At 38.5% G+C, this 23,013-nt stretch overlaps 2 protein-coding genes and 1 long non-coding RNA gene across 7 annotated transcripts; 1 reads left to right on the forward strand and 2 right to left on the reverse strand.

Annotated features, from left to right (window-relative positions):
* Positions 1-850: 850 nt before the first annotated feature.
* On the reverse strand, positions 851-1,517 carry LOC122837301. Its single transcript, XR_006371745.1, has 3 exons — positions 1,431-1,517; positions 1,240-1,337; positions 851-1,068 (listed from the first exon to the last, which is right to left on the reverse strand). It is a non-coding gene; the product is annotated as an uncharacterized LOC122837301 (long non-coding RNA).
* Positions 1,175-4,374, forward strand: lhfpl5b (LHFPL tetraspan subfamily member 5b). Its single transcript, XM_044127563.1, has 3 exons — positions 1,175-1,609; positions 3,046-3,282; positions 4,294-4,374. Exons 1-3 carry the CDS (start codon positions 1,201-1,203, stop codon positions 4,302-4,304), a joined length of 657 nt encoding a protein of 218 aa, XP_043983498.1. The 5' UTR covers positions 1,175-1,200; the 3' UTR covers positions 4,305-4,374.
* A 41-nt stretch (positions 4,375-4,415) lies between these two features.
* Positions 4,416-22,844, reverse strand: srpk1a (SRSF protein kinase 1a). 5 transcript variants are annotated; one of them, XM_044127495.1, is made up of 16 exons: positions 22,760-22,844; positions 20,973-21,027; positions 15,523-15,650; positions 15,119-15,227; positions 14,882-14,969; positions 13,975-14,062; positions 13,493-13,599; positions 12,016-12,181; positions 11,895-11,920; positions 11,566-11,788; positions 11,044-11,406; positions 10,820-10,920; positions 10,479-10,586; positions 9,572-9,641; positions 6,912-7,004; positions 4,416-5,821 (listed from the first exon to the last, which is right to left on the reverse strand). In XM_044127495.1, exons 1-16 carry the CDS (start codon positions 22,827-22,829, stop codon positions 5,637-5,639), a joined length of 1,980 nt encoding a protein of 659 aa, XP_043983430.1. In that variant the 5' UTR covers positions 22,830-22,844; the 3' UTR covers positions 4,416-5,636. The 5 variants fall into 5 exon arrangements, with proteins under 5 accessions (XP_043983430.1, XP_043983441.1, XP_043983450.1 ...); XM_044127506.1 differs by lacking the exon at positions 6,912-7,004 and adding an exon at positions 8,650-8,742; XM_044127515.1 differs by lacking the exon at positions 22,760-22,844 and adding an exon at positions 21,666-21,915.
* Positions 22,845-23,013: the final 169 nt, after the last annotated feature.

The following is a 23,013-nucleotide window of genomic DNA, read 5'->3' on the forward strand; positions in this document are numbered from 1 at the left end:
TCTGCTGATTTTGTTATTCCTTACAAGGCACAAGGGCTTCGAACCTCCTTGTAACCAGAACCAGCCAGAGGAAGAGAAGCACAGATGGTGCTTCTCTTGTCAGCTTCCAACCAAAGTCATTATCTCAAGCTAGATGTGGCACTAGCAATAAAGAAAACTGCTGGAACAGGGAAGTGTTGCATAGGGTGACTTACGAGGTTCCAGAGGAGAAATTAAAATGGAAAAATAAGCCTGAAGATGGGCTGTAAAGGGAAAGACATAATCAGCCCAAATGTGGTGGTGTTAAAATAATTTCTGATTTGGCTCTGGCTTATGGCAAAATGAATATTCCTTTGCTTAACACTTCATGATTCAGTTCAACTCTCCACATCATCAACAAAAACAAAACTCTGCAATCGACACACATTGTTTCCAATTTCAGGGGAAGTCCCTTTAAAAAGATATGACCAATTAAGACAAACATTTATTGAAAGATGGAAACTGTCATGGCAACAATAACTTGGAATAATTTTTTTTTAAAGTCATTTACATAAGAAACGAAGATTTACATGGATGGAGGTTTAGTTTTTTTGTTTTCTACACAAACACCTACATTTCTAACCTTCAGTCCAACTCACCTCGTGATTATAATTCATTAATTAATGATTGGATGGATGGATGGATAAAATATTTTTGCTTGTGGATATTTATAGGCGCCTGATTCATTTTCTTTTAAATAGTTTTTGGCAACTCTTCTTACAAACGTTTCACCTGGTGGATACAGAAAGATTAATACTCCTTTCTGTTCTCTTGGTTTTACGAAACAAAACAAAAACAAGTCAATTTGTTTCGACGACGATCCTAAAAAATTCAGTCTGCTATTTATTTTCACTGCTGTGACATTTCTGAAACCTGTAGATTATCTACAGGTAATCACCCTGGAGGCGGTACTCACCTGTTCCGCCTCCAGGGGAACAGGTGAGTGTGTGACGTCGGCGCTGCCTCACCGTGCACAGGGTGGAGGAGCTGTCCAGCGTGCTGAAACTTCAGACTGGTAATCAGGAGAAACCGGAGCAGAAGCCTCTGGTTCTATGTAAAGGAAACATGACGAGTCATATAAGGATACTTTTTTACACCCACTCAAGACATGTGTTTTGAATAACTTGGTATTTGCTAAAGTTTCTTAAAATCTGAAGGAGCCTTTTCTTTTTCTCCTCCATCATGGACCTGCTTCCAGCCCAGGAGGCCGCGAAAATTTACCACACCAACTATGTGAGAAACTCCCGGGCCATCGGCGTCATGTGGGCCGTGTTCACCATCTGCTTCTCCATCATCACCATGGTGGTCTTCATCCAGCCCTACTGGATCGGGGACAGTGTCAACACGCCACAGGCCGGATACTTTGGCCTTTTCCACTACTGCATCGGGAACGCGCTCACATCGGAGCTCACCTGCAAGGGCAGCGTCTTCGACTTCAACTCCATCCCGTCGCCGGCCTTCAGGACGGCCATGTTCTTCGTGGGGACCTCCATGCTGCTGGTGGTGGGCACCATGGTGGCCTTCAGCTTGTTCTTCTTCTGCAACGCAGGGAACGTCTACAAGATCTGTGCGTGGATGCAGCTAGCCTCAGGTCAGCAGATTGATGACCTTTAATGGAAACAGAATTCATTTTGAATAGCAAGAAAATAAAGATAGCTGATTATGTCAGTATGACGAAGCTATATAGTGTAATATAACATAAGCTAAAGTCTTGAGTCGTTGTAATTGTTGGTCATCTGTATTCATTGGCTTTCTAGTAATCTAGTCATATTTTAAGGTGTTTTGTTTCAACTGGGTCCAGTTGATTTGGTTGCTACTCTTGTTTTGTTGTTATTTTTTTCCACTGGTTGTTTGTCCAGACAACCAGTCGTCCTCCGGGTCCATTGTCTGTCTTCATTCATTACTTATTAACTGTTTTACTGCATTAGAGATTGACCAGCTTATGTAATCTTTGCATCAGAGTTGAAAGAAAGTAACACAACCTTGGTTGCTTGACATGTCAGCTTTGTCCCTTTTAAAAAAAAAAAAGAAAAACAATAAAATTAAACTGGATCTGCATGAAGTAAAACAAAGTCACAGAAGTATTTTGGACAGAGGCTTAAAATCAAACGATTCCGGAGAAAAATGAATCCTTAGGCACTTTGCCACAAGCGACTCGTGATATGTTTCCATTTTTAAAAATTTTTGAAACTTGAACCATTTGTGTTAAGTATGAAATGATATTTGACGTCTAATTAGTTGAATCTTGGAGCTTTAAGCTTTTAAACCTTTGCTGCAGTTTATAGTAAAGGTTAGGTGAAGGATGTTGTCTCTCTGGTTGTTTCAGGTCTTTGCAGCATTATGTTTCCGTTTCATTCAGACAAGAATTTCAGATTCTATTATGTTTGAGATGCCTTCCTTGAGCTGCTGTCTGAAACACCTTCAATTTAGCCTCCATGTGTTAAACTTCCTCATTTGAAAGCACTCATTCCTCAGTAGTTCTCTGTCACCTGCCACGACTCAACAGAAAATATGAAAAAGCAGTAAAAGCCTGAAAACCGGAGTATTGTCCAGAGTTAAAGGTCACGCTCCCATGCTTCCCCCCCGCCTGAACTCTGAGACTCAGCTGTGTGTCTGTGCGACATGATAGAGTCATTGTATCATCTGTCAACATCACACCTCTCTGGTTGCAGGTGTGAAGCGTGTGCTCGCCTGTTGTTCTTCACTGTGGAGGCCGGCTCGGTTTCTGGTGTCAGAACAGACTCTGACACCTCTGAAGGCGGATAAGGTTTCACGTAACAGGATAAGATGTCGATGCAAACTGATCTTAAAACTGCACAGCAAGCCGACCGCCGTTTAAAACCCTGGCAATATTAAACTATAACCTCTTATAGTATAGCTGCATAAGCGGTAGAGAGAAAAGAAATGTACAAGAGGACGGGGATGTGATATTTAGAAATGAATAAAACAGAATCCATATCGCAGATGAAATTATGCACAACAGCGAGCGGCTGGAAATTGTTCGTAATGTTTGAATCCCTTCTCTAGCCGTGTTGATGGCGATGGGCTGCATGATCTACCCTGACGGCTGGAACGCAGAGGCGGTAAAGAGGATGTGTGGCCAGAGGACCGATAAGTACACTCTGGGAAACTGCACCGTGCGCTGGGCCTACATCCTGGCCATCATCAGCATTCTGGACGCCGTCCTCTTGGCTCTGCTGTCCTTCACTCTTGGTAATCGGCAGGACAATCTGCTGCCGGATGGCTTCGAGGTGGAGGGAGCAGGTGAGCGCACAACTGCACTAAAACACTAGAAACAGATGTACTTCATTTAGATCAATTAGTTCAGAGGGCGTTAGTTTACTTCCATAATTCGATCAAGGCAGTCATCCAAAAGAAAAAAAAAAACAAAACTAAAAAAGCATGGTTTTACATTGGCAGGTGATTTTTTTTTTCCCCCCCTCACAAGTTTATTAAAAATATTGAAGATTTAAAAGTAGCTAATGTGTGTTTGCTAATCTGATTAGGACAGGAACATTGAGTAAAGGGATTTTATGAAGCTATATAAACATTTAAAAGGGAAGTCAGATGAGTGGAGAAGTCGTGCTACAAAAGCAGTTTATACTTGTTAGGAAAGCTGCAAAGAAGGTGAGTCTTATGAGGAAGAATTTTGAAAATCTTGCACAAACATTCATTTAAAAGTTGTCTGAGCAAAATTTAATTCCAGATTGAGAAAATGTATGAAACAAAACCCATTTTACAGGGGACACCAGCAAATCTGTTCTGAATCGCACAGTGCAAAATGCAATTAAAACAATTAAAGACAATAGACAAGAAGCCAACAACCAAAAAAAAAGCGTCACTGTTAACCGTTTATGTTCACATTACTTTGCATGTCACAATGTCAAACTAATGTTGCAAACAGCTGACCGTCTGTCTGAGCTGGTCAGGGCGATCACTGGAGAAGGTGCAGATGAATTCATGAAACAAATCAAAGTTTTATTGAAGTCCTGAAAATAATTGTTACAAGGACAACTTGGACTGTTTGAAAGAAACATTTGAGGGAGTAAAATGGCTCAATATTCCTGGCTTCTTTTCCCTCAAAGTTGCTGCCCGGTTTCAACATGTTTGAAATATTTCATGTTAAGACAATAAGCTTCCAATTCATCTTGTACAGACAGCTACAATTACTCTTTCATTACTACTTGTGAGTTTTTTCTGAGCTGGTTGGAAGCCATCTGTGTTTTTTTTTTTTTAATCTACATGAGCTTAAACGACACTTTTTTCCTTTTACAGAAAACTCGTGAACATGGATATTCAAAATGGAAGGACAATAAAGATCCCAGCTGGAGCAAAACCCCTTGAGTTGTAGTGATAGTTGTTTAACATTTCACCAAATAAACACATGTACACCGTTATTCCGTACTGCATGAAGATCTGTTCTTTAATTGAATGGTGTGTTTTACAGGTTCGTCTTTAAACAACTCACACAAAGTCTATGTTTTTGAATGTGACGCTAATGTAAATTGTACGTTTTTTACCTTTAGGTCTCAGCAGATAACATAGCTTACTTCGATATGATCGGTTCGCTACACCATCACAAAACATCAGATCTCACCGACTCTATATTTAAAAACAGGTAAATTATTACTCAACACTTGGCCATACATACAACCGAGCTCAAACACATCTTCCATACACTTTATTAAAACACAGCTACCCAGCTAAATCGTTTTAGCTAAGATATAAGATTTGTTAAAAACTGTACATAACTGTAATATACATAAAGGCAAACTCTTTGGTACAGATATATACAGTTTATTTTCTTTTTTTTTCCTCCTCCATTTAATTGGGCTTTAACATTTTCTCTCACTGAAACCTTTGACCCCCCTAAACCTGAATTGTAATAGGTGTATGAGAATACCAGCCTCCCATGAGAACAATCAATCTCTTTTTTTTTTTTTATTACATACTTTCCAAATACCAGGTGACATTAGGTTTGTTATGGCTAAATATGACCTACTTAATGACAGTGTCAGAAAGACTCTAGGGAGTCTTAAAAATTATGCCAGTCAGTGTAAATGTCAGCCCAGTGTGCAACTTTCTCAACCTACTTTACAAATACAAACTGTATACCCCCAGAGAGATAGAAGGGGGGGGAAGAAAAAAAAAATCATTTTTATAAAAAGTAACACAGCACTAATGAAAATGTAAGCGAAAGTAAGTCCTTTAGAGGGAACAAAGAAAAGAAAAAAACAAAACGGCTACATATCCTTGACTTGTTTGAGTTTTAGTGCAGGAGTGTAACAAACAAGGATGCTTTCACTAGCAGAACAATGAGACTTTTGCTCTTGGTTTGGTGGGTAAAACGGAGCCCAGCAGCTGGAGCCGACATCAAATAATAAATCCACTGGATTCCTGACGTCACGCCGAGAGGAGAACGGACAAACACAAAGCAAACGTACACAGAAGCAAAAGCTGAACAAGAACATAAGAAATCCAAAACAATAAAACAAACAAACAAAAAAAAGAGATAAATAAATATTCATTTGATATGCCCAAAGTGGAAAGTGATCTGTTGCAGTCTCTTAAGGAAGTGAGAGGGAGGGGTGGGGAGGTGCAACGCCTGAACATGTCCACTAGAGGGCGAGCCAGGCGTGGCGCAAGCATTCTGCAGCCGTGGCTCTTTTCTCTGGAACCAGCTCCAGCATGGGAAGTAGGAAGTCGGAGAAACACTCCGCTTCCTCGCGGGGCCACTCGTATTTCTCCACCAGGACCTCCAGCAAACCCCACGGCTTCAGCTTGGTGATGTGTTTCAACTCACCTGCAGACAAAACGGCACAAACAACACTGCATCAGATGGGAGGCTACTAAAAAAAAAAAAAAAAGAAGAAAAAAAAAAAAAGGAACAAAGCCTTGAAAAAGTCTTGAATGTACTTTGGCATGTTTAACCACAAACCAATTTTATTTAAATTTTGTGCTTTATTGTATTTATAAGCCCAACAAAATGTAGTACATAATTGTAAAAGAATGATTTAAAAGATATTTTATTAATAAAGACTGGAATATTGTGGCTTATGGCAAAATATTAGGGCAATAGCAGATAAAAGAAAAACCAAATGTGGTTACGGAGGAGTAAACGTGAGCTCAAAACTCAATGTTGGTGGTTAAACAAGGATGTTAAACCACAAAAGATGCTTTGGTGGGGTTTTTTCCACCAACAAATTTAACTTGTAAATTTGCAAGAAAAAAAGCATGCAATTTTCCTCAAATTAAATGCATAAATTCAAACTAAGATATTCTCTGATATTGTATAGTCAGACCTTTGAAATAAAAAATATTCATAATTTTACTGATTTTAAAATCAAGAATTTTTAGGCTGGGGTGAAAATTTATTCCTCTTTTAGCATATTATTTTTTTCTTCTATCAGCTTTAAGACTGTGGGTGCATTCGCCCCACCAAATGATTTGACTGGATTCGATGGGAGAACATTTGAAGCTGAACAATGAAAGACAACCAGTTGGAGGCGGTTCGTGTTCCAGCAGGAAACGGACCCCAGACACGCAGCCAGGGCTACAATGGACATAATATAAAATGTAAAACTTGCTTTTCAGATGATTTCCCCGAATAAGGTGGAAATCGAATGGACTCTTCACAACTATCACCCCGTTTTGGGTTTGTAATGTGAAAACATCAAAAGGTGCAAACATTTTACCAAGAGACTATACTTGTTGTGAATTATATTATAATATATAACATTAGTAGCTACAACTTTCTGCTTACCCACTCCAAAAATAATTAGCTTTCTTTTTTTTTTCTTCTTTTTTTTAAAATACATGGTACCAGTTTGAGCCAACGAACATTTAATAATAGAGAAAGAGAAAGGAAGTGAATCTTGACTATTTCTTTTTACCTTTCTTGGTGAAAAAATCCTTGGAATATTTGCCGGTCATTATGAGTTTGCGTGGGACACTCCCCAGCAGCTCAATGATCAGCGCTATGTGGTCTACACCCCAGTGGGCAGCAGAAAAGGAAGAAGACAAACAACATATTGATCAGAGTGTGTCTCAGTCGGGCCCCCTCTGGGTGTGTGGGTGGAGGGTTGAAGGAGTTCGAGTCCGACCGACAGCACATCAGAGTTTACCGATTAAACCAACAGACGTTTGAACAGCTCTCCAACATTTCTTAGCTGCTCAATAAACAGATAGTAGCAGCATCTTTAAGAAAAAAATTAGGCTAATCTCACACCAAACTAATCGCAACAATTTCATTACTTAAGAGATGAAGCATTTCCCATCAGGCACCAACATCTGTCCTGGGTAAATTGATCTTCTGAGACCAAAATACTGGTGTAAACGCACCAAACTGGATTCAGTTTCCCTCAGACCACTTTCAGAGGTGGTCAAGGACTGTGATTCCTAATATCTTTCAGGTCTCGACACATAAATTAACAAAGCACAAGGAAGTGTACCAGGGTTCCTACCAGGGGGAAATAACATGAACAGCCATTATATTGATTTATTTTTGATAACAGCATTTTGTCACAAATTGGGATTAGACTGACTATAAAATTTAGGCTGCTCTCTCTAGTGTGATGCTTGTTCTGGGTGTTTCTCATGTTTGACTTTTATGCTGTTTTTGGGTTAAAAACTGTTCACTCACCATAAAAATATTCAAGCTCCGCTGGCTTAATGCTTTAGTTCTTCTACAAGCATATCAGCAGATCAATGGTTGGTGTTGAAAACCCACAGTGCAGAATGTCTAGTTAAAGTCCAGGTTCTACTGGAGGCTTTTTCCTGTTAGAGAGTTTTTCCTCTCCACTGTCACCACATGCATGCTCAGTATGAGGGGTTGTTGCAAAGTCAACAACTCAATGCTAGTGATCGTCTACAGTCGCTGCGAGACAATGACTCGATCTAATCCTGAGAAAACTTTTCCACTAATTTGAACAACGAACTGAACTTGACTGGATTGTTTGATAACTACAATCAATGCAAATGTAATTATGGCTGGACTTTTTCTTTTTTAAAAGTGCCGTGATGACATGCGTTCTGAACTGGCACTATATAAACTGAACTGAATTTAATTTTCCGGGACGAATGCTAATATTGTGTCTGAACTGGGTCGGCACAAAGTAAAAGTAAAGATGGGACAGGACTCTTGCATGTCTCTTCAGAGCCTTTTAGCAACACATTTATCAAGAACATACGTTCTTCTACAACAGAACCTATGAAAAAGTAACAAACTAAACTTTTCAGACAACAGATTTTTAATGAAGTGGTCATTTCAGTATTTTTAATTATTTTAGCATTAGGTTGATATAGCTGTGGAGCAGTTCATAAAAATACTTTTATTGATGAACTAAAACCATTGCATTTCAGTATATTTTTGCTGACAAGTAATGAATGTTAGTGAGAGGATGAAATTACGTGTTGGAGAGAAACAGCAAACATCTGTTGGAGGCTAATCGGTAATTATGTCTGATTTTATTGGTTTTATTTCTTTCCAGTGCCATGTTTAGATTTAATGAAACCCTTTTTCATGTTTTTGTATACTTCTCCAATGCATATGAGAGTGCTGTCAGGATCTTTCCCCTTTGGTCCTCCTGTCCACCTTAGCCAGAGGGAGCCACAGACAGAGGGGTGGCATACCTCTCTTGGTGAAGTATTCCTGCGAGTATTTCCCACTCAGTGCATAGTGGCGAGGGATTTTACCAAGTAACTCAATCATAAGAGCGAGGTGGTCTGGAAATGAGGCACGTCACGGGAGGGAAAGGGCAGGAGAGGAGAGGAGGAGGAGGATGGCAACAATCAATGGATGATGATGATGATGGACAAGTTGATCAAAAGCAAACATGGAAAAACTAAAATATTCTAGTTCAATGATGAAACAGGACAAAAAACTGATTAATAAAACAACATATTCCAACACAAAATACCAGCCAGGTGGATAAATGTCTAATGTGCTAAATGCGTAAGAGGCTCATTCACAGCGGCCTGAAGCTCGAGCACCAGCACATATCCGACATTTCAGAGCAGAATCACTTCGGCACAGAAAGTTCAAGCCAAACAGCGCACTGACATTTACATACAGACGGTGCAAAAGACGTCAAGGAAACATGAGGAATGATCGATGACAACAAGGAGATGGGAGAGATGTGCCCCATTTCCAGGGTAACTAAAAAGGTTTCAGAGGTTGGGAAATGAAACTCAGGAATGTTTCTTCATGACATCATTAATTCATGACATGGACTCTTGTTTAAATGTTAACAATGTAAATATTTCTGCCAAGTTCACTGAAAAATACTGTGCAAACTGCACAATAATTTGCAGTGAAATCCAAAATAGGAGACTTTTATTTTTAATTATTAAAATAATGGCAGCAAACAAATCAGAGCTAATAAACTAGGAATAACACTGTGAGGGTTTTTGCAGAAGCAAAATTTCTGCCAACAAAATGTTTCAGCAGCGAAACGGGTTTTAAAAGAGCAACCAGATGAAGCAGCTTTAGCAGTAACGCTGCAAGGTTAAAAATGAATAAAGAAAGGACAGGAAAAGAAAATTCAAACATTACCTTCATCCCTGGAATAATCTTCACCAGAATGAGGTTCAAACAGATAATCACCAGTGACCAGCTCAAAGGCCTGGACAAACAAGAGAATCACCATCGTCACAGGAGGGAGACGCTGCACACCGTCAACTCTGATAAATTTAATGATGCATTTTCAAATTCTGTATAGATTTCGTTTATCATGTTATTACAAAACTATTTCAGGGCTACAACTGTAAAAGTATTTTTGCCACAGTAAAAAACAAAAAAAAACACCCAAACAAATCTATGACATAAGCAGATATTTCATAGTGTGTCATTATTACAGCTGTAATTTAGACTGGCTTTATTAAAAAGTTACATTTTGCTCCAATAGAGCCTCATGTTGCAACCAGTTACAGAATCTCCTTTTGTCAGACTTGAAGTCAGAAACTACTTTCCCAGTAAATTAACTTTTGGAAACCACAGGCCAACAGGACTCGGCTTTAAACCCTCACATAAAAACAACAAAAGAAAAAAAAAAGAGCAAGATACAGATGAGCGTTGCTATTTTCTTTATGACTCGCTATCCTTTTATGATACAATAATTGTTAGCTACAAAAATAAATCCAAACCTTATAAAGTAAAAAACTAAATTTTTCTTAATATTTCTTTATTTAATTTTCTATGTTAATTATGAGTTCATAATGAAAAAATGATGAAAATACAAAGGTTACAAAATATGCGATAAACCTCTATAAAATGACCGTTTCACTTTCTGAGATCAGTAGCTAGAAATGTTGCACTTTTACACAATATTACTTTTTTTTTTTTTTTCTTTTAAGAGGCATCTGGAAATATGTGCGATGCACATGTTCCTCTTTCTTATCCAGGTAAAACAAAATAGATGATCCACTTTTCACTAAACGTTTACACACTCGCAGCCTCTCACCATGCAGGCTGTGCTCCATATGTCAGCCGGTGTGCTGTATCCTGCACCGATGAGAACCTCTAAAGATCGGTACTGTCGAGTCTGGATGTCTTCTGTAAAGTGCTTATGCTGGGAGGAAAACAAAGAAACACGTCCTTAAAAAGTGCAAACTATTTTTCGACATTTACAAAACGAAAAATTATACAATTTTAAGAATTAGACATAAGAATCATACATCTGTGAAGGACTGTCAATAAAGGCAAATCCAGAACATTTTGTGATACACAGACTTGTTTATATCACCCTGTGTCAACAAGATTTCATCCCTAATTAGAAAATCTCTCTGATTGTTAGCTACTCACCACCCAGCAAGCATTTCCCAGGTCTGCAATCTTGACCTTGATCTTCTCTGCATTGCCTGGCTCAAGAGGGTTAACTAAAAGGGATCCCGCTGTTAACTTGTCTACAACAGAGCGGAAATGGAAGCACAAAGGCAAGAATAGATTTTCTGATCAATAATTCACAGTTCTAACTAGCAGAACACAAGCTCAAAGATCACACACACATGTAAAAACATTTGACTGACCGTTTCTCAGGCCTTCCTGGATTCTGTAATGACCCTCAGTCTCGTCCTGTTCATCGTCATCTTGCAGAATACTTTGTTCAAACTCTCCGTCTCGTCCTGAGCGAAGGCGTCTCTGACTGACTCCACTGCTGTGAGCCTCCCTGCCGTCCATCTCGCAGTACAGCTCACTGAAATCTGTAGACTCCACACCGTTGCACAGCGAGTGGACTGGGGACTCTTTATGTAGCTCCTCCGGAGACTCGGCGTTCCCGTTGTGTTGGTCTGCATTTGAACAGCTGGACTGCCTCTCCTCCACCTCTGCGTGGCCGTTGCAGTTGGCCTCTGGCGGCTTGTCTGGTCCCACTCTCATGTTATCTGGAATCTCTGACGGTTTATTAAAGAGATTAATTTAAGAACGAGTTCTTGACCGCTGTAGGGTTCTACAGACTCACTTAAGCAGCTATGATGCCTGGTTTTGGACCAGTATGATTTCTTACATTCATAAAAATAAAAAGTAGACTGCCAGTGCTGTTGGCTTCTTACCAGCTGGTTCGTCACTTCTGAACTCCTCAATAGAGACGTGTCTGAGAGGAGCGCAGGCTCGTCCCTTGGGAGACTGCGGCTCTTTGTCTTCCTCGTCATCCTCGCGTGTCTCTGTGGTCTTCTCCATCTCCTCCATGTCCATAATGCATTTTTCCAGTAGCTCTGCCTGACGCTTCTGTTTCTTTTTTAACTTCTTCTTTTTGTTCTTGGACATTTTCACAGTCTAAGAGAAACACGGGAAAGAAAAACAGCACGGCAAAAGTTGCATGTTTGTTCTGGAGGTAAAAATGGGGGAGGCCGATTTCTGTGCAGAAAAATAAAATGTATACCTGTTTCGGGGCTGGTGCTGTGCTTACTGCAAAGACAGCATTGAGAAAGAGTAAAATCATATTAATTTCAGGTTAAAACTTTAGATGTTACTTGATTTCATTGTATGCGTGTCAGTCATACTTGCTGAGCCGGAGGGGGGAGGCGCTCCGGCTCGCTGCCATTCTGTAGCTTCAGCTGCAAGCTTTCGGACGTACGGCTCATCAACGCTCATCAGAATATTCTCTGGTTTTATATCCGTGTGGATAATCTGACACTTTGTGTGCAGGTAGTCCAAACCTTGCAGAACCTCAAAAATAAACCAGAGAAAAATGATTATTTACCTCCAAAAGTTATGTTTTATCAATAAACTTTTATAATATGCATCAGTGGCACAAGTTCAAGGTTCCTTTTTCAAAGTTATTTTCCTGTATTCATGAAACCACTTCTGTCACTTTTCTACGTTGACAAAGAAGCACGGATCTGCTGAAAATAATATTTGCTCCAAATAAACAAACAAAAACAGAAAAGTGGGAGTTGTATTGTCAAGTATTGACAATCTGTATTGTCAAGGTAAAGTGAGCATTTTTTTGTTGTTTCTTGAAGTTTTTCCCTAAAGGTTTTTTTTTTTTTTTTTGCTGTACACACTGACTCTAAGAAATCTCTCAAGTCCCACTCTTCAGTCCTGTCCTCCTTGATTCCCAGTCTTTTTTCTCAGTAAACTGTAAAAGCTCCAACATATTTAGTGATGAAGCGTCCTAATCTGTGATTCCAAGATGTTTATGTTTTGGAACCAACTCAAGACAAAGTCCCACCAATTAACAAATGCAGGTACATTTCTGAAGTAGCAGGTTTACAGTATTTAATTTTCACAACTGACCTACTGAGGGAAGCAATGCCACTTAGCAGCTAATAGAATCATTAATAACACAGAAAAGGAGCTACAGAGTAAAATGGTTTAACAGTTCCAGTGTAAAGTGGTTGACAAAACCGTCAAACCTCTTTCAAAATCAGAAGTGAAGAAAATAAAGATTTTATTAAGGAGCAGTGGGGGGGGGGACAGTGACTCCAACACAACTGAATCAAAAAAGGCTTAATTACCTTTTGATTGGCGTGTCAGCAAGTTTTGCAACAATCCGGCCTTTAAACATTAATTTGATTCAAGTCAGTTAGAGGAGGAATGAATCTAAAAGTGATTTAGGACAATGGCACTAAATCACTGGGGTTATAAACTCCTGTTCTAAAGCAAGAACATTTCCAAAAAAAACAGCAATAAGGCCAAAAGGATTACAGAACGAGTCACAGCATGTTGCTCTGAATGACCAAACCCTGAATGTGGTTCAACAACGTTATTTTTCTCAGTTTTTTGGAATTACTACATCCACGTTTCACCCCACCTTCTGCCATAACCTGCAACATTACTGATAACTCAAAAAAAAATAAAAAATTTACACTGATTTTTATATATATATATTCTGGCTGAGTAAGTCATTAATGATTATGGCAAAGATCTTCTGTAAAACACGACGGGAGCATTTAACAGTTTACCCTCTCAGTTAGGGCTGAGCCTTCATGGTGACTCATCAGCTTTAAAAAGGTGAGACTGAGGCTCTCATATTACCTGCTTAATGATGCTCTTCACACAAGGCAGGGGCAGCCCTTGGTAATTTGACTTTATAATCCATTTTAACAAGTGATGTCCCAACACCTCAAACACCATACAGACATCTGGAGGACAGTAGTTAAGACAGCAACACTGGGAGAGGAAAAAAAACTGAAAGAAAAACACAGTTTAGGGAGCATGTGAGCGTTCGTAAGGTGGAGCATTAGTTATACAGAACAAGGGTCTCTCGGATTACAGCTGCAGCATTCAGCAGGTCTTACTTAGCCAGACTGCTGATACCTAGAGGTCCCTTTGAGTGACACAGATATGTTTGTTACACCCATGCTCTGCCGTTTACAGCTGTTACGCTTTGTAACTCTATATTCCTCACAACATATTTTTGGGAAGTACAGTTTCATCTCTTAGTAGGAAGTACTTTCACCCGATAAACAAACAAAAAAAAAAAAACATGCAACATTCTGCTGTGCTGTGAAGGATACGAGTCCCGTTGACACCAGAGATCTTGAAGTCGTCGAGCAGCTGGACCACCATTTCACGCTTTGGGTCGTCGGGGTCCGAGTTTCTCACCTGAAGATCAGGAAACGTCACAATGCAAAGGAAAACAATCAGGACTCACATTTTCACTCGTGTCACGTGGTCACCGCTGCAGAGCGACATTTGCAAAAATAAAAAAAAATTTTTTTTTAAATCAGCTGCCACAGAGACAGCTTCTTCCCTCAGGGTGTCTGATAAACACAATGAACCCTGACAGCCTGAGTAATCAGTTACTCTGTTGTGAAAAAAATTAATTTATTTGAAAAAAAAAAAAATAGGTGTATTTAAACCAACATGCACAAATATGTGTTTATTTAAGTTTACAGTGGGGAAAATAAGTATTAGATACACTGATTAGGGCAATTCACTGATTTCTAAGGAAACCCTCCTGCTGTTTGGATGTCAAGAGATACGACAGGTGCTTCAACATTTCCAAGTGCTCATCTGAAGGAAGATTTATGTTGGAACAATCCAAATGGATTTAAAGCCCCAGTGTCCTCTGTACTGTAGATTGTCCCTAAACCATAATCCAGCTTAAAGCAGCACCCATCTGTGATTAAAATTTGTCTGTAATGTATTCGCTACTACTCTGAAAGCAAAAAGAAGTGACGTTTCTGATTTCAAAACAGATGGTTTAGGAGTCATTGATGGTAGGAAGAACAATTTGTCCAACTTTCCAACTTCACCGGAACACTAACAAGAATCCATTTGTCTCCAAGACAGATCGAACTTGATTCAAAGTTTGTGTGCCGATTTCTCCCTGTTTTTACAAGTTGCTTCAAAATTCTGCTGAACATTAATTGTTGTCCTTGCATTCAAGAGCTCATTTGTGCAGTTATCCCTGCAACTTACAGATCGAAGGAGTTTGATCTCATCCACTGCCGTCTCAGTGTAGTGCTCTGCGCTCTTCACAACTTTCATCGCAACAAATCTTTTAACCCTGGAATAGCAAAACAAGTGATGTTTGCTGAGAGGAATTGAAGTAGAAACACTTAATTAAGCAAGTATAGAAAAATACAGGATCTTAAGAAAAAAAAAAAAAAAAAGAGAAGCCTGCATTGAATGTAAGGTGAAAATATTTTTTCATACTGGATGTCCCAGGCAAGCCACACAGTTGAGAAATGTCCCCATCCTAGTTTACGGATGACATGGTATTTCCCATTGTAAAGGTCTCCTACTTTTACATGATGGTAGCCACCTGCAAGAGAAGAAAATACCTCTGATGGAAAAGTTCAACAGATACCAGAAAAGACACGAAGCTCATGTGCATGCGGTGTAATCTCTGGTTATAAATTAACAACAGTTTGGATTACGTCTGAGTCACATAAGCTTCTCCACAACCCAACTTCCCTCACTAAGTTAATAAGCAACCAACAACGCTGTGTGGATCTGTTGTCTGAAAAACACACTGATGACTTCATTGAGTATTTACATTTATTCCTTTTTTTCTCCAGAGCAACTGAAATGCAATGGTTAACCACCAGGACTCACACCTTTGCAGTAGTCGTTGGGGTCTTCCTGCTCCTCGTCGTCTGAGCCCAGAATCTCCTCCGGTTCCTCCGGCTCCTGGGGCGAGGTCTCTTGTTGTGGTGGCTGTCGAGATCGAACATTTGGTGGCTGTCTGATGGGCGGAAAAAATAAAATAAAATAAAAAGAAGACCACATTAGGAAGAAGGCTTCTCCTGTAATTTGTGTTTTACCTCCCAAAAATTATTTTTAAAGCCCTATACAACAGTAGACAAAGCTTTAAAAAATACATTGATTTTGAGAGTATTAGTAAAAAAATTTTAATATCTGGTCACAAAAACAAAACTATTCTTCTGTTTTTTTGGCCACATTTCACTTTATCAGCACAGTCCTATTTTATTGTAAGAGATGAATAAAAAGCTTTTCCCAAAGTCAACGAGTCAAAATGTTAAACAGTAATTTCCGGTTTTATCAAAAATAAACGTGATTTTCTTTTTTCCACTACAGGGTTGCACTAATTTAATGAGCTTACATTTATATGTCGATAAAATATCAACAGTAAACATTAAATGCTGGAATGACACACAATGAAACCTGAAAATAAATTTAACATAATGATCAAATCATACAGAATAAATTAATAAGAACTCCCGCAATTTGTTATTGAAAAGGTTAGTAATAAATCCTTAAAATTTGATTTATTGCCAACTGAAAGCAGATGCTAAGAGTTTAGCTGTGATGTATCATGATCAAAACAGCCAGAGACCAGCCTGCTGCTCTGCCCAATTCTGAATATTCCCCTTTGAAAAATAGATAAGGTTTTAGTGTAGAGAGTTTACTGTAGTGTTGGTTTGGTTTGCCCTTAATTCCAAACAAAGATGGATTTAACTATAATCTGTACCAATCTAAAACATCATGCAATCAATTAACTTAAAAATAAAATCACAAGCTGAAAATCAAAACCAACATAATTTGCACTGGTGACATTTACGTGACCCATAAAGTCTGTTTTTATTTTGCAACGAGATAAAAATAACAACCGTGAAAGAAACATCAGTCCGGCTTTGTCGTCTTAGACGTTTTAAACCACAACAAAGATTAAAAAGGTGGTAAATAAACTCCAAAGGAGAACAGATTATAAAACAGACGCTAAAGCAGCACAAGAAACAAATGCACTGAAACATGAGTTATTTTTAACACCTGGTTCATCTAAACCACAAAACAAATCTTTGTTTACTGGGAGTTCTGCTTATCCAAAACAGGTCAAAGTTGGAGGAACAACAGGAGCTGCACCAGAAGTACTGACCATGTGGGTCACAGATTCAATGTTTATGATGAGGTTTTGCATTTTTATTTACTTTTAATATGAACTGCATCATGTGATCTTTCACATCAAAATACACAATGACATTCAAACATCATCATCAGAAAACTGTAGGAAACATTTGAGATCATTTATGCAGCAATCCGAGTTTTCCACATGATGAGGACATTTGTGGAAAATGAACTCAGGTACTTAGACACAGCTACTGTGGCTACAAAACCAGCCCACATCATCATCATCATCATCATCATCATCATCCCTCCTTCATCATGCTCGACAGCGAGTTTGAGGTATGTTTACTGAGATGCTGTTAGGTTTTTGACCTCTACTCTGGTCTCTGGCATCATCTCGTGGTTCATTCAAATTCGGCTTTGCAAACCTAAGTAGAGTTGCAATTTTCTTTTTATAAATAAAAAACTTTTTCATGGAAAGGAAAACTTAAGTGTTTTTTCCTTATTGTACTGTCCTGAAGTTTGACACTGAAAATACTTCAGTATACTTCACTTCACAGTTATCCACAGCTTTGTTGGTAAAATAATATGTATAAACTGCATGGCACCTTTTCTTAAAGTGCTGCACATTGGCTTCAAGTGTCTAAAATATAACTAAATAAATTGAACCAAACTGTACTCCAAGGCCTGTGTTTAAAGGCATTCGTGAACAACCTCCAGCCTTTAACAGAAAAGAGTAACAATCATGGCATTGTCCATATATCACTGAACTTTTGATCCCTTGTAGGTTAATGTTCATTGGGGCGTTGTGGTGTTTGTGTGCATTAGCACCGCAAGTAAACAGCATTTAAACATTTAAACTTGGTTTTCTTAAAACAGCTGCCCTGAAACATGTGCAGTCACGTTTGAAAGAATCAGCACAAGTAAAGGCTGTAAGAGAGGAGCAGTGGTAGCACAGAGTGTTCATTTGTGTGGAGACACCGACCCAAAGGCCTGATGTGCAAGATTACATACCACAAATCAAGACAACCTCAAATTTAAAAACAGGTGATCTATGATCATTAAATATAGAAAGTGACTGGAGTTTATGTAACAAATACATGGATATCATTTTACAGTAAATTAGAGTACTTGAACGTCGTCACACTTGAGAAATAAACTTCTAGCTTACATTGATTTTGATTGTCATTTTGTTTGTCTTTACCTACATTTGCATATTCTACATCGTTTTTAATTTAGTGTTTATGTGCTTAACTGTCTACATTCAGATAAATAGTTTTGAGGAAATTTTCAATGAGGACCTTTCAGTAGTGCGAAAATGAAACAGAACCACACCGAAAAAGACTATTGGATTCCATGTCAGCAGAGAATGATTTATCTTAATTAAAAACAATAAATATTGATACATGCCACACACCAGCACATTTTACCCTTGACAGTTTTTGACAAATATTTTGCAATAATGTGATTTTAAACTTTTAAAATATATGGAATTCATTAATTATATACTTCTCCACGACATCAGCATCAATATTGCACACTTGTATTGTGACAATATATTCACAACATATTGCCCAGTCAATATTCACATTGCTACCAGATATAGTTTCAAACCAATCAAGACACACAATAACATCCGTTTCAGGGATGAAGGCGCTGCATCCTGAAATATTTGAGAAGTTTCCAAAAGCAGAAAGAATCTAAAGTTTGTGAGTAACAAGAAGAAACTCAGGGATCAATGAGGATCCAACAAAAAACACAAGCTCACCCGCTGCTGTTCTCACTCACATTGTATCCCTGCTGCTTTCCTAGTCAAGGCTTAAAACACGTTTAGACCAAACATTTGTTTCCAACATGTAGGGTTTATTTAACCCATCCAATCCATTTCTACTAAAGCAGGGGTCCCCAAAGTGGGTCCTCGAGGGTCGGCCTCCTGCATGTTTTAGTTCTCTCCCTGGTGGCACCAACAACCTTTTCAGCAGGTCAATGTTCCTGGTAGGCCTTCTAACGAGCCATCATTGGATCCAGGTGCATTAAACCAGGGACAGAACTATAACATGCAGGAGGCCGGCCCTGCAGGACCCACTTTGGGGACCCCTGTACTAAAGTAGTAAAATCCAAAGTTACAAATCATTTGTATGTTCCATGGAAACATTAAAACCTAACAATAACTTTAACAAAAGTAATTAATGAAAATATATTTTGTTTTTCCTTTTGAGGTACTCCAATTCTTCAACACATTTGACTTGCACAACATCCTACACAGTAAGATACAAATCAAAAAGTTCTCAAATTATTTGTTTTTGTCAACTTTGGTTTGCCCTTCACAGCTATCTAACCATACTTTTTGTCTTAATACTTGTCAGTTCTGTCAAAGCCGATTTCTAAAAAAAAAAAATAAACTGAACAAAAACTAAATCATGAAACATCTTTTGATTTCTGAAAGTCAAATTGTTATTTAGATCAAATGAAACAGTTGTCTAAAAGTGATTAATTTTAAAAAAAATAATTCTTCTTGGCAGCTCTGCTGTAAAGCCGTGCCAGCAAGTTGTCTGGAGAGAAGTATTTCTAAGCGGACCGTTTTCAGAGAAACGCCATGCTTCAGTGGGCTGATGTGGGCTTCTTCATTCTCCAGTTTTAAATATAGCTCAGGCTGTTACATAACACTCTGTAGGATGTCACTGGTGCCGTTAGGACTATTACATCGTAAGATGCAACACAACAATCAGTTCGACATGTCAACAGTTCATTTTCAACTACAAGTGATGCTTTGTTAAACTGTATCGTATCCTGGCCATTTTATCAGTAAGGGACATGGTTGATTTATTTCAGCCCAGTGTGCGCAAAACGATGGCCTGAATGTGGTACAGATTGCTATCCAGGGCAACTTCATGCTCATAAACACAACTCAAAGTTATAGAAGCGAGTCAAGTGAGACCAACTCTCAAGACTTAGGTAATCAAGCTTGACTTGTACCATACAACATTGCTGAGGTTAACTTTTGGAGTTTTAGTTGCACAAAACCTTGTTTGAATTACCCAAAGACAACTTAATTAACTAAATGGTCTGTTGAAAGTCTAAATTTAAAATCTTAGTATTTGCTGCTTAGTAATCCTGTGCAGATTCCACAGTTCATCAAAAATTGGAAATCATTTAAACCCCATTTTTAGAGATTAATTTTTTAAGATAACCGTATTTTCGTTTTGAGTCAAAATATCCTATTGCTGTTATTTTTTTCTACAGTATGTGTGGCTTTTCATCTGAATAAAAGACTATTAGCTGTCATTTGTTCTAACAAATTAAAGGGCAGATCATTTCTCAAGGATCAATTGTTGAACACAATATTTTTTTTAAATTAAGTAAGCTTTTTCCATGGTGTTAGGTCACAAGTTTGCATGTTTCAAATTAGAGGGGAAATAAAATGTCCCTGAATTTAACCTTTTAGAGCATTGCAGTCATCTTAATTTTCAACCTGTATACAGTATATTGATGTATTTTTTTTAAAATCTTAAGGTTGTTTTAGTTTGACTTGTTTTGATACAGCACCTTTAAATTATTTTTTCAAAAATAATTACTTCAAGCAGAACGTAGTGAGCAAAAACCTATAGAGATGCACAATATTTATGTGGGGTATTGCAATGGCAAATTACTTTGGTGGATGAATACATTTTAAATGTTACACATTGGAAATCTGTCTTGCCAGTCATATTTTTGAAGCTAGATTAACTTTCACTCTCTTTTAGATCCTAGTGGTAAAGATGCTGAAACTCAGACGGCAGTGGCAGCTGACACAAATAAAAAGAGTGAGGGGAATGTGGCTGGAAAATACCGTCATTGCAATATTCAATAACTACAATGCAATTTCTTGATTTTCATAAAACATAAAGCCCTACTAGGATATTATCAGAACAGCCGGCAAAAGCCAATACATACACAGACAAGATGCAAAAGCTCAGAAAGCTGTGGAAGTGAGCCACGAGATCCATTGTTATGAGTTGAGACAATAAGTTGCATTTGTAAAATCACCCACACCACCGTTAAACATGCTGTTAACGTCAGAGCCAGCTAGTGACAGGAAAAGTGTGAAACCGCAGGACGCAACACCCTTTAACTGAACTCAGCTGACAAGACTCATGTCAATATGATGTTCTTTGGCTCAATAATAAAATAGGACAGGATATAAAACGACAATAAACCTCACTTTTTGTTGGTCTTTTTCGCCTTGACCCTCTTCTTCCTCGCCTGGAGTGCCAGAACTGAAAAGAGAAGATAAAGAAATCCTGTTGCCATTGTTTGTCTTTTGATCTGCAGCTGACACTTGAGACAAAAAGGCACGAAACAAAGAAGATCAGTTTAAACTTAATTAGCATTATAGGCTCTCCTCCACTTCATTGTGCATTGAATCGTGTCGTCTTTACGGCTACCGACAGCAGTCAGACTTTATTTACACACACACACACACACACACACACAAAAAAAATCTATGGGTGCACCCCCCTCAGAGTATGCACAAACCCCGTTAAATAACATCACCGGGCTACCAACCAACGCAACCGCACCGCAACAACACGCCACTATGGCATGAAGTAATACCACACGCCATACCATAAATATATCACACCGTCAGAGGTTTAGTTTGTGTTAAATATAGAGAGAGCTGGAAAGCTAAAAGCACAACGTTAATCCTGACACTGAGGCTAAAGCTAATGAAGCTAACGAAGCTCGCTCCAGCGCAGTGCGTGACAGACGCGGTGAAATAAGCCACATATATTCACAACGACAGCTTGACTACATTTTACATTTGTAGCAGCAATAGCAACATCAGCTATAGAGTAATCGCATGCATGGCCTAATACAGTTGAAACGGTCTGCAGGGTGTCGCGTAAAGATTTACCTTTCCTCTCCATGGTGGCTGGATTCGTAGCCTAGCAGCTAGCTACGCCACCAGTGATCGAATGTTCCACGCATGCGCACTTACTGGTTTTTGCCCCAAGCAGTGGTTCCCTAGTGACGTCCGAACCTGAGCTATAAACCTTTTTCATGAATTTCTCTCGCTTGAAGCGGCAGGCGATGACACTAATAGGTATCCGTGCTTATGCCTCAATCTGGTTGTTTGTTCTTCCTGAAAAAAGGCTTCAGTGACGCTGCCAGGCGGTTCTGCAGGACGGGGTGATTAAATGGTTTGCGCCATTGACAAAATAAATGTTGCAGTATGGTTTGTGCTAGATACTAGAGTTGAATATGAATGAAGCTTATAAAGAATTTTCGTCTGTGATTCATAGTTTAAACGTTCTTTATAAGATCCAGACTGAGAACACATTTTTACCCCAATTTTTTTGCAGGTTAATTTCATGTAAATATTGTCCAAAATAAAATTTTCAATTGATATCCCCTCTATCACCCACTTGTATGAACAATTTCATGTTCATACCAATTCCAGTGCTATGTGCAGAGACTAGACAGTAAGGTCCAAAACTGTGCCTTACTGTGCTTTGCAAAATATTCATACATCCATCAAATTTCTTCAGATAAATTCACATTTATACTTACAACAATGTTTTGTTGTAAGTATATGTGCTAGATCAACACACACTAGAGCATAATTATGAATAAAAAGGAAAATGACACAACGTTCATATTTTTTTGCACACTAATCTGAATGTGAAAAGACCTACAATTCCACTTGCAGGTCTTTTCTGGATGTCTATCAGCTTTCCAGGCCAAGAGCTTACATATTTGCCTATTCTTCTTTGCAACACTTAGAATGTATGGGGGATTTGTGGACATTCAATTTTACGTTTTCCCATGATTTGCACTGGATCTCTAGGCATCACGAGGTAAAGTTATTGAACAGATACACATTACATTTCAGACGTATCACTTTCCTTTCACACTGCAAGTTTATAGCCACTAATGTTGATCTATCACAAAAAAATAAATAAATAAATAAAAACAACACAAACATCTAATGTGATTACGGTAACTTACTTGTTATCTGAAAAAAAATGTTCAAGGGATACAAGTACTTCAGGAAGGACGTTTTAAGCTTGTAGTGCATAAACAAGCATATCAAGTAGGTTTAGCATTCATCTTTCAACCAGAAGATTATTGGTTAGATTACCATTATTTGCAGGCAGCTATTTACTCAAAGAACTACATGGAGGGTTTAGGAAATGAAAAACACAATGGAATAAAAAAAACAAAAAACTAACCCAAATTAAATTTTTTTTTTTCCCCCCAGC

Source organism: Gambusia affinis, linkage group LG01, assembly GCF_019740435.1.
Source record: "Gambusia affinis linkage group LG01, SWU_Gaff_1.0, whole genome shotgun sequence".
Classification (NCBI taxonomy): domain Eukaryota; kingdom Metazoa; phylum Chordata; class Actinopteri; order Cyprinodontiformes; family Poeciliidae; genus Gambusia; species Gambusia affinis.